Source organism: Schistocerca cancellata, chromosome 3 (genome assembly GCF_023864275.1).
Source record: "Schistocerca cancellata isolate TAMUIC-IGC-003103 chromosome 3, iqSchCanc2.1, whole genome shotgun sequence".
Lineage (NCBI taxonomy): Eukaryota > Metazoa > Arthropoda > Insecta > Orthoptera > Acrididae > Schistocerca > Schistocerca cancellata.
The window spans coordinates 266,089,008-266,105,326 of NC_064628.1; the positions used below are offsets into that span (position 1 = coordinate 266,089,008).

At 37.5% G+C, this 16,319-nt stretch overlaps 1 protein-coding gene across 1 annotated transcript in view; it reads right to left on the bottom strand.

Annotated features, from left to right (window-relative positions):
• Nucleotides 1–16,319, bottom strand: part of LOC126174922 (cytosolic carboxypeptidase Nna1-like) — a 551,652-nt gene that overhangs the window by 143,869 nt on the left and 391,464 nt on the right. The window contains exons 16-18 of the mRNA XM_049921363.1: nucleotides 16,046–16,187; nucleotides 15,878–15,936; nucleotides 15,274–15,325 (exon numbers count right to left, since the gene is read on the bottom strand). Coding sequence (XP_049777320.1) covers nucleotides 15,274–15,325; nucleotides 15,878–15,936; nucleotides 16,046–16,187 — 253 coding nt within the window. The remainder of the gene's footprint in view (nucleotides 1–15,273; nucleotides 15,326–15,877; nucleotides 15,937–16,045; nucleotides 16,188–16,319) is intronic.

Sequence of the window (16,319 nt, forward strand, 5' to 3'; positions counted from 1 at the left end):
AGCCTTTTGCTCCCTGTATTTTACCCCTGCCACCTTTAGAATTTGAAAGAGAGTATTCCTGTCAACATTGTCAAAAGCTTTCTCTAAGTCTACAAATGGTAGAAACGTAGGTTTGCCTTTCCTTAATCTTTCTTCTAAGATAAGTCGTAAGGTCAGTATTGCCTCATGTGTTCCAGTATTCCTACGGAATCCAAACTGAGGGCCTTAAGGGCCTTAATGTTCCTATTTTATTAGAATTTGGTTGGTTATCAGTAAATAAAGTTCTGATAGAGTTAAATGATCGAAGAGTGAATTTTCTTCATGGTAATCATGGCAAGCAAGTGGAACCTGCTATGATGGCACACAGTCCAGCCAGAAGACTGATCATAGACACATCACTGTTGAGTGGTAGTAAGTGTACCATCCAACATCAAGCGGGTTTATAAAAGTCACATGAGTTTTTAAGGCAATATATTTAAACTAAGAGACAAAGCATCAATCCTTAATGATACTGGGAATATCTTTTTCTCTCTGACCTGGTGTAATAAAAGTTTTCCTCATAAATCAATAATTAAAAAACACAAGCCATTCTGCATTAACCTATATTCACTTCCAGTATCAGTTAAGGAAACTGAGGAAGCCAAGATTAGAAGAATGAATAGATGGAATATTATTAGGGCTTTGTCAGCTGTTAGAACACTCCATACGTGGAGCTTAAAAAACCAGATGGATCACATCATTTGGCATTAGACATAATGACTTTCAATAAAATGATTGGAACTGAAAGGGATAAACCACTTATAATAGATTATCTATTAGCTAGATTTTCAGAAGAAAAATATATTATAATGAGCCACCTAATAACACATTATTGGCAGGTGATGTCAAAAAATGGATTAAATAAATAAATAAACTGGGTCTTCAGAAGTACACAGCAGTTTTATTTGAAGGAAGAGGTTTGCAATTTTGAGTTTAAGTGTTTGAGAGTTTCAATAGTAAATGTTTCAGTTGGAATATGCATTCAAGTGATGGGCTAAGCTGTCAATCCAGCTCTATATAAATGATGTGTGATGTAGTTATAATTTTTAAAATTGGGAATAATATAGTTATACACTAAATAAGTTATTAATTATTTTGCATTCTCAAGGGATCATTTTACAATTATACAAAGCACAATTTGGAAGAGAAGAGGTAAAGTTTGGAGAACATATTGTAAATACTAAAGACATAACACCAGACCCATTAGATTAGAGTCAATCATTACCATATCCAGAACTGTAAAAGAGACAGAGAGAGAGAGAAAGAGAGAGAGAGAGAGAGAGAGAGAGAGAGAGAGAGAGAGAGAGAGAGAGAGAGAATTAAAATATTAAAATAATGTGCAGAAAAAAATTTTCACTCTGCAGCAGAATGTGTGCTAATTCAAAACTTCCTGGCAGATCAAAACGGCATGACAGTCTGAAATTCCAACCTGGGAACTTTGTCTTTCACAGGCAAGGAAAGTGCTCTCAACTGATCTACCCAAGCATGATTTATGACCCATCATTGCAGATTTACTTCAGACATTATTTCATCTCCTACCTAACAAACTTCAAAGAAGTTCTACAGCTTATCATGGAACACTAGCACTCCTGGAAGCCACAGCCTACAGATTGTTTCCAGAATCAATCTTCCCTCTGCAGTGTAGTGTGTGCTGATTTGAATCTTCTTGGCAGATTAAAACTGTATGCTGGATCAAGACATGACTCTGGGAACTTCCTTTCATGGGCAAGTGCTCTACTGACTGAGCTACCCAAGCACCTCTTTTGACTCATCCTCATAGCTTTACTTCCTCCAGGATGTTGTCTTCTAGCTTCCAAACTTCACAGAAGTTCTTCTACATACATTGAGGGACTAGCATTCCTAAAGAAAGAATATTGTGGTGAAGCAGCAAAGATTGCTGCTTACCTAATACTTGTCCACAGTCAGCCCTTAGTGCCTGGAGGTAGTAGTAGCCACAAGTGTGAGTGAGTTGTGCTTGTGTAAATGTGTGTATTTTCTACATCTGATGGAGGACTTTGTCTGATAGATGAATATATATTGCCTACTTTTACACTGTGCCTGTCTGCAACTGAGTGCCTTCTCTACCAGGTGAGTAGCAGTCTATTGCTTCCATATCATTGTTATTTATTAGCTTAAAATACACACCTAAATATAGTATACTGCCCTGCTGTTCTTTTGTCATTAGTTTCCTTCTCAGTAATGGTTTGGCATGAAATGTTTAAAAACAAGGTCATTTGCCTCTTCCCAATTTCAGTGAATGGTTATTCAAAACTATAATTGCCAATGGGTATGTGATAAAACACATTCACTTAGGAAAGTGACCAGACACAGCTACATCGTACACCTCACATGCTTCATTTTTTTCCCCACACAGCATGTATTTCTACATACTGTGTCCATTAGCAAGGACAAGATCATCAAATTCATGGCAGGAAGCCACCAGCAGCAGCCAACCAGACAGATACTGCAATAGAAGCATTTCTTACTTCTATCTCTTCTCTTCATTTTTTTTTCTTCTTTCATTTTTTTCAATCTCATATTTTCATAAGTTCCAGCTCTGGGAAGTAGTTTGTATACTTTTTGCCTAATTTAGTGTCCTTCAGTAGTAGTTGTGTCTTGGTTGTGATATATTTTTCTTTGTTGTAGGATGGTTGTTCTCATTAGATTAACACCAATGTTAGTGAGATGTGCTGTCTTGGTGTTCGGCAAGTCAAAGCCATATCATGTATTGATGACTCACTGACTTACGCATTGCTAAGTTTGAAGTTGTTAGAGGCCAGTGAGGGTCCTCCAATACAGGAAATCAGAGACAAAATGCAGAGTGCAGGTGCAAGTAGTAGCGTTTAGGTTACTTGAAGTAAACAGTAATGGAAGGCATATGTGAACTGCAAACACTCTGGGCAACTGCCACAGATTAGGATTTTCAGATCATAGAAGTAAATGATAACTTTATAAATCTTCTAGATGCTGTTGTAAGGTGTGAGATTAGACAGTGGTTGCAAATAGGCACATCTTAGCATACGCAGCAAGCAGTATCCTTGCTCCTAAGAACAGCAACATCAGTCGATATATGCAGGTTGGAGTGAGATGGGTAATCAGTATAACTGCTAGAACAGCAGTCCCTATTCTCAAGTTAGAAGTCTACGCCCTCCACCCTTACAGTAGGCCAAAGTGATGTACAACACTTATTAGCCATACTAGGAAGGGAAGTGACATTTAGCTTTCAGCTGAACACTGTTTTTATCAAACATGGAGTTTGTTGGTACACAAACCAGGCCAGTAACATCCATGTCTTCAGAGTAGGAAAAGCCATGTTGTTGGTGAAAAGCACCTTGGAGGTGAAAAGCCACAAATCAGACTGGCCAATGCCTGTAAAGTGATGGTGGATTGGCATGCCAGTTAAAGATAGGAAGAAACCATGAACCACCACAATCCTTTAAAAACTTCAGATTTTCATATTAAGAAGAGTTCTCAGTCAGATCATTTGGATGCCAACTTCATGTCGCTCAAACCCAGCCTCAGGTAAGCTTCGATTCAAATCTGTTTTCTCACTTGGAATGCTGCTCTCAAATGTTTGTACTTTATGGTGCTGCTAGTGATTGCTACTTCTGTTAGCTCTCATCCTACAGACTTGGACACTGACTTATGTTATACTAACAGTCAAATCCCTTGCTTTTTCAATTGCTTACAAATATCCTTCAGTACAATAGTTAGTCAGACTGCTATGAACAAGTGATATTCAGACCATTGTCTCCTTATCGAGTCCCAAAATCCACAACTCTCATAGTTTTCCTGTGACAGTGTTCACCACTGACCAAAACAATCACCAGCCATAACTGTATTTGCTCCTAACCACTTGGATATTGCAGACTGATCTAAATCTCCCTTAAGTTCTAATACACTTCTTCTATCTCATGTCAGAACAGGAGAGCCAGATTCTATTTCTGCATCATTTTCGTATTATGTTGTTCTCGCCACAGACATGTCTGCGTGACAAGGTACCAGTAAGGTTACACTCTAACAGGCAAATGTATTTTGTCAAACTTTCCTTTCACTGAATATAATAGAGGGAAACATTCCACGTGGAGAAAATATATCTAAAAAGAAAGATGATGAGACCTACCAAACAAAAGTGCTGGCAGGTCGATAGACACACAAACAAACACACAAAATTCTAGCTCTTTGCCTTTACAAATGTCTGCTTGTGTCTGTGTATATGCGGATGGATATGTGTGTGTGTGCGTGAGTGTATACCTGTCCTTTTTTCCCCCTAAGGTAAGTCTTTCCGCTCCCGGGATTGGAATGACTCCTTACCCTCTCCGTTAAAACCCAAATCCTTTCGTCTTTCCCTCTCCTTCCCTCTTTCCTGACGAGGTTACCGTTGGTTGCGAAAGCTAGAATTTTGTGTGTTTGTTTGTGTTTGTTTGTGTGTCTATCGACCTGCCAGTGCTTTTGTTTGGTAAGTCTCATCATCTTTCTTTTTAGATATACACTCCTGGAAATGGAAAAAAGAACACATTGACACCGGTGTGTCAGACCCACCATACTTGCTCCGGTCACTGCGAGAGGGCTGTACAAGCAACGATCACACGCATGGCACAGCAGACACACCAGGAACCGCGGTGTTGGCCGTCGAATGGCGCTAGCTGCGGAGCATTTGTGCACCGCCGCCGTCAGTGTCAGCCAGTTTGCCGTGGCATACAGAGCTCCATCGCAGTCTTTAACACTGGTAGCATGCCGCGACAGTGTGGACGTGAACCATATGTGCAGTTGACGGACTTTGAGCGAGGGCGTATAGTGGGCATATTTGAGCAAAGGTTTGATCTTGCAGTGTGACTCTTTCTGCCTGGAGGTAACTAGTTTTCAGCAGAAACACCATGCTGTGCTTCGCCTTGTAGTATATTGCCTCCAGATTTATTGGTGCTGGGATACTGTCCACATTATAAGTCTTTATAGTCCCGCTCACACACACTATGTATTTACAGCACAGCTACATCATTCTCAGTATCAAACTGCTTTCCATTTTGTTTCCACATTTGTTAGCCTGTTGTTGTTGTTGTGGTCTTCAGTCCTGAGACTGGTTTGATGCAGCTCTCCATGCTACTCTATCCTGTGCAAGCTGCTTCATCTACTGCAGACTACATCCTTCTGAATCTGCTTAGTGTATTCATCTCTTGGTCTCCCTCTATGATTTTTACCCTCCACACTGCCCTCCAGTACTAAACTGCAGGCCTCAGAACATGTCCTACCAACCGATCCCTTCTTCTAGTCATGTGATCTACCCGTCTAATCTTCAGCATTCTTCTGTAGCACCACATTTCGAAAGCTTCTATTCTCTTCTTGTCCAAACTATTTTATTGTCCATGTTTCACTTCCATAAATGGCTACATTCCTTACAAATACTTTCAGAAACAACTTCCTGACACTTAAATCTATACTCCATGTTAACAAATTTCTCTTTTTCTGAAACGCTCTCCTGGCCACTGCCAGTGTAACGTACCCATTTTCTGGAGGAAGAGCTATAACATTTATCCTCAGATTGAAGATTTCCCCTGTCTTGACATAAACAGAGATGACAGAAGTTAGGGGATACCTCCTAATATAGTGTTGGGCTTCCTTTTTTCCAGGTGTAGTGCAGCAACTTGATGTGGCATGAACTCAACAAGTTGTTGGAAGTCTCCTGCAGAAATATTGAGCCATATTGCCTCTATAGCCACCCATAAATGCAAAAGTGTTCCTGGTGCACAATTTGTGCACAAACTGACTCCTTGATTACTTCCCATAAATGTTAGATGGGTGGCCAAATCATTAACTCAAACTGTCCAGAATATTCTTCAAATCAGTTACAAAGAATTGTGGCCTGGCAACATGGTGCGTTGAGATCTTAAAAATTTCCATTACTGTTTTGGGACTTGAAGTCCATGAAAGGCTGCAAACAGCCTCGAAGTATCAAAACATAACCATTTCCAGTCAACAATTGGTTCAGTTGGACCAATCCATGTAAACACAGCACACACCATTATGCAGTCACCAACAGCATGCACAATGCGTTGTTGACAACTTGGGTACATGACTTTGTGGTGTCTGCACTACACTCGAACCCTACCATCAGTTCTTACTATCTGAAATCAGGACTCAGCTGACCAGGCCATGGTTTCTCAGTTGTCTGCTGTCCAACAGAAATGATCAGGAGCCCAGGAGAGGCACTGCAGGCAATGTCATGCTCTTGGCAAAGGCAATTGCATCAATCATTTGCTACCACAGTTCATTACTGAAAATTTCACTGCACTGTCCAACATATAAGTTCATTGTATGTTCCACATTTATTTCTGCCTTTGTTTCATGCAGTGATGTTTGTCTGTTAACACTGAAAACTCTTATGCACATTCTGCTGCTCTCGGTCGTTAAGTGAAGGCCTTCGGCTACTTCATTGTTTGTGATGAGAGGCAGTGCTGGAAATATGGTGTTCTCAGCACACTCTTCACACTGTGGATCTCAGAATACTGAATTCCCTAACAATTTTCAAAATGAAATGTTCTATGCATTTGGCTCAAATTACCATTCTGCATTCAAAGTCTGTTAATTCCCATCATGCAGCCATAATCATGCTGGAAACCTGTTCACATGAATCACAAGAGTACAAATGACAACTCTGCCAATGCCCAGCTCTTTTATAGCTAGTAACAGTATATGTGATAGTACCACCATTTGCACATACGCATATCGCTATGCCATGACTTTTGTTACCCAGTGTATTAGCCTACTGCAACCATTATTTTACTACCAACACTTTCTACAGCTGAACAGGTTGAGGGTGAGTTACTGTGAACAGTTCAGTGGTAGAGTTGTTCTCATTAGAATTAACAGCAAACAAACATGCAGAACAATAGTCCAGGTATACATACTAACCTCATAAGCAAAAGATGAGGATATAGAAAGTGTACGATGATACTGATGCATAATGCAGTGTGTAAAAGGAGGTGACAATCTAATAAACATGGGGCACTAGGACATTGTAATTAAAGAAGAAATAGAAAATGGAGTTATGTGCATATAAGGGCTCAGTAGCAGTAGGAATGAAAGAGGATACAAATTAATTGAGATCTGCAATAAATTTCAACACAGTGTTCAAAACCACAAGAGGAAGAGTTATACTTGGAAAAGGCCTGGAGGCATGGAAACATAAGAAGTGGATTACATCACAGTCAGCCAGAGATTCTGAAATCAGATACTGGATTTTAAGATATATCTAGAAGCAGATATAAACTCTGATCACAATTCAGTAGTGATGAAGATTAGACTGAAATTTAAGAAAATAATCCAGAAGAATCAATGTGCAAAAAAGTTTGGTACTAAAGTACTGGTGAGTGATAAGATGCGTCTGACATTCTATAAAGCAATAATGGTTACCACAGCAGACGTTTCAGGTGAAGAGAAATGGACATCTCTAAAAACAAAAATCACAGAAGTTGGACAGACAAATATGGATATAAGGAAGGTAGCCCTGAAGAAATCTTGGTTAACAGAAGAAATAATTTATCTGATAAATGAAAGAAAGAAAATGTGAACAAACTGAAACAGAAATGGTCATCATGAAAATTTATTCAGCATATAGAAAAGTCAAAATAACGTTAACTAAAATTAACAACATGGATGTCAACATCAAGAGTACAATGGTAACTCCATTATCAAAGGCAAAGATGTGAGCACATGGGTGGAAAGTAACCTTAACTGTAATTAACAACATGGATGTCAATATCAAGAGTCCAAAGGTAACTCCATTATCATAGGCAAAGATGCGAGCAGATGGGTGGTAAGTGTACACTGAAGGCCTCTACAAGGGGAGGAAATGCCCGATGACACAGGAGAAGAAGAAATGGGTGTCAATTTGGAAAAATTATAGGACTGTATTATCATCAATAGTGACAATACCATTTGTACTGATGCTGCTGGTGCAATCAAAAATAATGTCAAGTTTGAGTATGCTTTACTTTAATGGACTATTATTTAGCAAGGGTCATGGCTGTCTGGAGTTCATCTGCTGTGTATCACAGACTGACCACTATTGCACTTGATGTACAGCCTGAAGATGTCAGGAGGATGAGCTCCACAATACTGCATAGATACTGTTCTTTTGTTAACAATAATTCATTGTTAATTGTTTTTCTGGATTGATTACAGGAAGTTATTACAAATGGAATAAGACTTTTTAATTAGTAACACTGATTTTAGTAAATTTTAATACACATTAGGAAGAAAAGGTGACTATTTTTTATGCAGCAGCAATGAAAAAGAGATCACACTTACATCTTTTTCTGAGTTTGCTGCCTTTTCACAGAATGGACTGCACCTGCTATTGACAAAAGATTCAAGAAAGAAAACCAGTATAGGATGTAGGATTCAAATTAGAATCTGACAGAGTCCTGGAAGACTTGGAATCAATAAAGGTGAAGGAATAGTAGCATCTCCTCATACTTTCTAAAATAATTGGGAAAAGTCACAACCAAATGACTATCCAAATCAGTGTGTAGAATCTATGATACAGGAGACTTACACCACTGAGTGTCATAAAAATATTATTTACACAATCCTGAAGACAAGAATTCCAGGTAAGCGTGAGAACTACCACACAATCACCTTAACATCTCATGCAAGTTGCTGATAAGAGTAACACACAGAAGAATGGAGAAGAAAATTGAACGTCTGTCACATGATGATCAGTTTGGCATTCAGGAACACAAAGGCAGCAGAGATGCTGATCTGACATTGTGCCTGATAATGGAAACAAGACTTAAGGAAAATCAAGACACATTCACAGGATTTGTCAACCAAGAAGAAGCATTTGACAATGTAAAATGGTGAAAGATGTTCAAAATTCTGAGAAAAACAGGAGTAAGCTACAGGGAAAGATGCATAATATACAATATGTACGAGAACCTAGAAAGAAAGATAAGAATAGAAGACCAAGAATGAAGCACTCAGTTCAAAAAAGGTGCCAGGCTCAGATGAACATTTCCCCCCTACTGTTCAGTATGAATGACAGAAATAAAACAAAGGTTCAAGAATAGGATCAAAATTTGCGGTGGAAGGATATCAATGTAAAATTTGCTGATGACATTTGGTATTTGCAGTGAAACTTAAGAATAATTAAAGGACCAGCCAAATAAAATGAAAAGTATACTGAGTATAGATATGAACTGAGAGTAAACCAAAGAATGGGAAAAGTAATGAGTAGTAGAAATGAATTAGTGAAGTTAAATATAAAAATTGGTCACCATGAATTAGACAAAATTAAGGAATTCTGCTACCATGGGAGCAAAGTACCACATGATGGACAAAGCAAGGGGCCAAATGCAGTACGCTAATACCAGGCACATGCCTTAATTTGAGAAATAAATATTTGAGAATTTACATTTGGAACACAGCATCATATGGTAGTGTATCATGGACCATGGGAAAACTCAAAAAGAAGACAATCAAGGCTTTTGAGATGTGCTGCTGCAGAGGGATGTGAAAGAAAGAAAGATTTGTCTCTGGATATGGCTGACACATAGGTAAAGGCCATAAACATTAGTATTTATCACTTAAAAAGGGAGAAAAATAGAAGAAAAGTTGTGAACATGGTAGTCCAACACAATGCAAGGTGGGATACATAATTCTCATTGAGTTCTCAATTCCTGACAAGATTTTAAATTAAGCTTATTGAGTGTCTTTTTCTGTTTATAGTGGGGTTTAATATGTTGTAGTTTATTAAGTTGGGGTATGTCCTATTTGGGAGAGGGTGGTACACTAATTCATTGTGCAAAATAAATTTGAACTTTTTTGATTTTCTGAGTAGTATTATGGATTTTTATACTTTAGATGGTTTTTAGCCACTGTTTTCTGTTACATGTAGTTATGCACTACACATCAGTGTCCTGTATCGCTACATGTGAGTGGTCATTGTTCCTTTATTTTATGTATTGTTCCATAAAGGAATTTCCTTTATTGTTTTAAATATAAGTTAAGTGGATGGGCCTATATTTGGTTTTATCAACTGCATTAATATAGTAGATTTGTTGGCTAAATGGAGCATCTAATTAGTCACTTCATTTTTACCCAGATTTAAATGTTGGTCTGAAGTTAGCATGAGCATTTTATAACTCTTCTTAGGATTCCCCTACTATGATGTTGGAGCCGATTTTTTGTGCTTTGGAGAGGATGTCTGTCAGTCTCCATTCTACAGGATGGCCAATCAGTTGCCTCTCCCTGCAGAGGAGGTCCTATGGTGGGGGCAGGTATTAGTAACTGTTCCCTTTCCTTCTTCAGTTTTAGCATTCCTGATCTTTTCCCATTTCTTACTTTCCCTCCAGGGTACCATTTTATTGGAGGGAAAGAGAAAGACAGAAAAGGCTTCCAAATTCAAATAGAAATTGAATTACAGCAATTTCATACTTCACCCTCTATCAGTTGCTTGTCATTGGTTTCCAATACAAGTATGTTTGCTGTTGTTCATATGCACGACATTTTGATTCTGCTTGTGTAGAACTTCAGGTTCTCTGTTATCCTCTCCTCTCTGTCCACAGATATGCTCTTTCACTTCCTATCTTCTTATGTTACTTGGATGATATCATTGTGGATTTGACATTTTGCCCTGATTTTTGCAGGTGTCAATTCAATTTTTATACTTTGTTTGTTATGGATCAGAAATTGTATGGTTCTCCTATTGACTTTTTTGTTATCTTTAACTCTATGACACACTAAAAGACCTTTCTGGCCAACCTTTGTTCATTCACATCAAACACCCAAATAATTCAAACTTTTACTTATAGATTGGATCCATTACGCTTTTGGTATGTTTGTGAAAGTTCTCATTTTTCTCTTCGTCCATGTCAAATCTGTCTTTTCTGTGGTCCTACTGTATATTTCAACATTCTTTTCTTATCATTCACTTGTTGTAACTCACTAGCCTTCTTCAGTTTATGACATTTCTAAACTGTATACTCTCAATTATTTCACTACCATGCGTTTACAATTGATTTTGTCCTTGTAAATTAGGCACCACTTAAAATACGTATCCTGCATAAGCCAGTAGGCTATTTCTTATTCTCTGGTACTTTATTTATTTATCTCTCTATTGATCTATTGTGTTGAACTTAACTGAGGTGCTCAGTTGTTGACAGGGAATGACAGAGAATGATGCCAACTATCTGATGAATCCTTATTCAGAGCTACAGAGTCCACAGGCACCTGCACAGTGGAATTGCCCTGGCTGACTGCATCGTGATAACACTGCAGCTCAGCTGGGATGAGGGGTTGTATAGGGTGGAATGGGTGAGGGGAAAAAGGATGTGAGGAATGGGAAGGAGAATAGGGGAAGGGTGAACAGTGGCTGACAGGGAGAGACAGGAGATGAGGGGATAGGAATGTGGCACCTGTGAATCATTTTGGTCACAGACAGGGGGAGTTCTGAACAATGGAAAATGAAATGTAAGAATGGATTGGAAGGGTGTTGTGTAGGCATAGAACTAAGGAAGAGGGAAGAGGAGGTGTGAGGTTGGTGTGAAACAGGGACTAGCTGAGATTGTGAGCAGGAGAATTATGGGATTGAATGGTCTGTAGTAAAAACAATTCCTGTCTATGTAACTCAGAGAAGTTGGTGTTGGGGGGAAGGCTACAGATGGTATGGGATGTGCAGCAGATACTGAATCAGCATGTTGTGCTCAGCCATGTATGCCACCACTGAGTGCTCACAATTTGGCAGTGGCCTTTCATTTATGTGGTCAGCTGGTTACCTGTCACATCCACATAAAATGTTGTGCCAAAATTACAGCACAGCTAGTGTATGATCTAAACGCTTTTACAGATAGCCTTAGGTATTTGCATGACAGTCCATGGTAATCCATCATGTCTCCAGAAGTCAAAAATTCTTGGTGAAGCCAAATATTTTATGGAACAATCGTAATGGAATACTCCACTGTCTTTCAATTTTGTAAACTTAGCAACCTGATTTTTATGCTGATGTTTTAAAAGCAAAGATCTTACTATGTAGTCATTCTAAGGTATACTGACCATACATTCAAATTTATTGCATGTATTACAGGATAGTATTTTCTCAAACTTCTTCTTACTCCTTGATAACAAAGAATATATTTTGTGAGATTATACATTCCTTGTCACTATGTCACTATCATCTGTCACATCTCTACACTTAAGTAGTTACTAGGACAGCTACATGAACATACATTTTTGCTGCACACTAGAATCTTACTGTATGTGTTTGGCTTCTGAGCTGGTAAAAAATTCTCCACTACAACAAAAAATCAGTTTCAAGTTCCATCCCTCTGTGATGGACAGCACAGATATGACATACGTATTCTGAGGTAAATGGTTACATAGTCTCACCATGCCTGTAGAATACAGACGACATTTTAAAGCTTAGAAACTAGTCATTAGAGAGGCATATGATGAAACAGATTCACATTTTGTGAATCTGGATAGACAGCAGCTGTTTGAGAGATATGAAATTTTCTGCCAGATCAGGAGTCAATCCTGGATTTCCTGCTTACTGTGAGCAGTCACATTAACCACTTCAGCTATCCAGGAACTCCTCTAGCATTGATCCAAACTTCTGTGTGTCACAGAGTCCACTACCACCATTATGTTCACTGCTGGTGATAGAGTACATGTCTTTCCCTGTGTGTAAATCATGAAATGTGTGAGCTTAATGGTGGTGGACTCTGTGACATATGGAATTTTGGATCGGTGCCAGATAAGTCGCAAATCCAGATTCGAGTCCTGGTCTGACACAAACTTTCATTTGTTGCAAACAGCTCATGTCAATCCAAATTCACAAAATACAAATCCATTTGAGTATTTATCCCAGCTGCAATTGTCAGAACAGTGTCTCTTCCTGAAGAATTGCGTGCATGCCTGAAGGACATTGTAATGTGAAGATACAGACACTGTATACACACAGATATTGTAACCACCAATAAAGAGACATATAATCCAACCATGGATGTGTTGTAAGACCTTTTCTAATAAATCAAACTGTGTATTCAAATAAAGTGTTATGGTGCTTTATGTATTACTGTTTAACTGTATATTCTGTCTCAGGTATTGTCAGACACACAGCTGATGAGATGACTGCTGAAGTGGTGTGAGAAAAGTTTACTAATATGATTAGGAAATTGGTTATTTCCTATATCTCTACATTTTTATAGTATGTGTGCATGTTTTATATCAATTGATTTCTTTATTAATCCATGTAATTTACAATGTGTGGATTTCGTCAGCAAAATCATATACAATACAATATACCTACAATTTATACACATAAAATTACTATTTACACACATTTTTGAGGTATCTTACATTAGTTTTATATCCTTATGTAATTTTCTTATAGTACTGTACAATTCTGGATTTCATATTATAATTATTTCCTCATGTATTACAATGCAGGCTACTTTAATTACACTACATATTTTAATTCGGATACTCCGTTACTGCGTAATAACTTTTACTTAATAAAAAATTTTTAGTTTTGTTTTGAACTGTCCAATTGTGTCAATATCTTTTATATTTTGGGGTAATTTATTATATAATTTAACGGCATTGTACAACAAGCTCTGCTGAGTTTTAACTTTATTTTTCCTCTCTAGATGCAGATTGTATTGGTTTCTAGTTTCATAGCTGTGTACTAAAGAATTTTTCATATAGCAGTCAATATTTTTTTTTTTACATACATAATACTTTGAAAAATGTATTCACAGGGGACAGTTAGGATTTCCAGCTTTTGGAAATGTTCAAGGCAGTGAGCCCTACTGCCACTCTTGGTTATTATACAAATTGCTCTTTTCTATAATTTGAAAACTATTTGCATATTTTTACTGTTGACTCCCCAAAATGTTATTCCATAGGTAATAACAGAGTGGATATAAGAAAAATATACAGATCTGACACATGTAGCATCACACACTGCAGTCAGAATTCTAAGAGCATAGCATGCTGTAGCGATTCTGTTACTAAGTATTTTAATATGTTCTTCCCACTTTAACTGACTGTCAACATGCATACCAAGAAATTTTGTGTAATCTACACATTCTATAGTTTCATCGTTTAACTTAAAGTTGTTATAGTGCGGTTTTTTGCAGACATAGAAGTTAACAGCATTTGTTTTTTTAAAATTTTGTGTTAGTTTATTATTGGATGCCCACTCACGTACGCTGTTTAGTGTTTGTTTGGCTTTTTCTTTCAGTGCATCTGGTGATTTGTCACTGATTAGAACATTTGAGTCATCTGCAAACAATATTGTTTGTCCATGCTTGATGCTCTGTGGGAAGTCATTTATGTAAATGAGGTATAGTATTGGGCCAAGGACACTATGCTGTGGGACACCTATATTTACATAATTTGGGTCTGAAGTATACTTTACAATATAGTTTGAGCAACTTGAAATATGTGAGATTTCAGTTATCTGTCTTCTATTTTTTAGATATGACTGGAACCACTTTTTCACAAGCCTCCTTATTCCCAGTTCATCTAACTTATTTAACAATATGTTGTGGCCTACTGTATCAAACGCTTTAGTTAGATCAAGAAATATACCTGTTGTGTAGTTCCCTTTATCTAATGCTTCTAGACTGTGTTTTTGTGAGGTGTGCTGTTGCTGATTCTTTGCTTTCCCCTGATCGAAATCCAAACTGGTCAACAGACAGTAAGTTGTATTTATTTAAATAATTCGTTAGCCAATCTTTCATAATAGTTTCTAATATTTTTGCAAAGCATGAGAATAGAGAAATTGACCTACAATTTTCAATTTTTCCTGCATCACCTTTTTTGAAGATAGTTAGTAATTCAGCATATTTTAAATAGCCTGGAAAGTAGCCCTGCTTGAAAGATTGATTTATAATCAAAAATAATCCTACATCTATGTGATTTCATAATTAATTGCAAAGCCAACACACTATTTAAAATCATAAGTTCTTGACAGTTGTTTTTATAGCAATCCTTTCAACAGATCTTTTATTGGAATTATTGGAACACTTCCTTCCTGCATCAACATAAAAAATATTCTTTTGTGTTTCACTAATAGAACACGTACTATGGAAAGAAGAACTCCAGCATAATTTATTTTCTTGGGCTACTATTTGTTTCAATTCATTGCATTTATATGATTCCAAATGATATTTCATGGATGATTACTTATCAATACTAATTTTTATTTTAAATGAGAAAGTATTTATAACTGTGTTCCATGTTTTCACTCACCAGTTAATCTCTCTGTGATGTCCATGGCCATAGGTGTCTCACTTATCTGAAACTACAAATATATGTAAATAAGTTTCAAACAATGGAAAATCCAGGATGGAATAACAACAATATTATGAAAAGGATAGATTGTTATTCACCGAACAGAGGAGTTGCTGAGTTGCAGACAGGAACGACACAATGACTGCTATACATTTAAGCTTTCAACCAAAAGGTCTTCTTCTAATGTAGAAACACAAATTTACATGCACACACACACACACACACACACACACACACACACACACACACAAACACACACACACACACACACACACACACCTACACAGACGCGACTACTGTCTCTGGCAGCTGAGGTGCGGTGTGGCTTTAGTGGTCAGAGACAGTGGTGGTCTTGTGTGTGTGTGTGTGTGTATGTGTGTTTTATATGTCAGGAGAAGGCCTTATGGCCAAAAGCTTAAATGTATAGCAGCCTTTTCGTTGTGCCTGTCTCGAATCAACATCTCTATATGGTGAGTAGCAATCTATCCTTTTCATTATATATTACTGTAAATGAGTTTCAACAGCCTGATGATTTTAGACAAGACAATAGGAATTAAAATACCTGTGCAGGAGTTACAATTAGTTCTGGAGGCATATCAAGTCTTTCTCCATATTTGACAACTGTAATCAGAGAAAACTTCAGGTTAATTCTCTATTACTGTACTTAGATGCTGAATGGCATTTGTTGAACTATTTAAAATGTACCAAATCATGTTAAAATAACACATACACTTAATATCTGAAGAGCTTTTGTTTTTGTTGCTAGATCGGTGACATGGTGAGCTTTCCTCACCAGAATCCATGTCAGTTGGAGGCTCACAGTAGTCGCTTCCAGTATCACCTGCTGATAGATCAATAACAGTCTTATGAACCTGAAACAAAAATTAGTTTAGAATATTTCTATAAGTGATGTGAGTGTATCCTCTTGATATAATCATATGCTAACAGCAACAGAGAGACTTATTTAATCAACATCTCAAGCAAAATATTTCAGGGAAATGAAA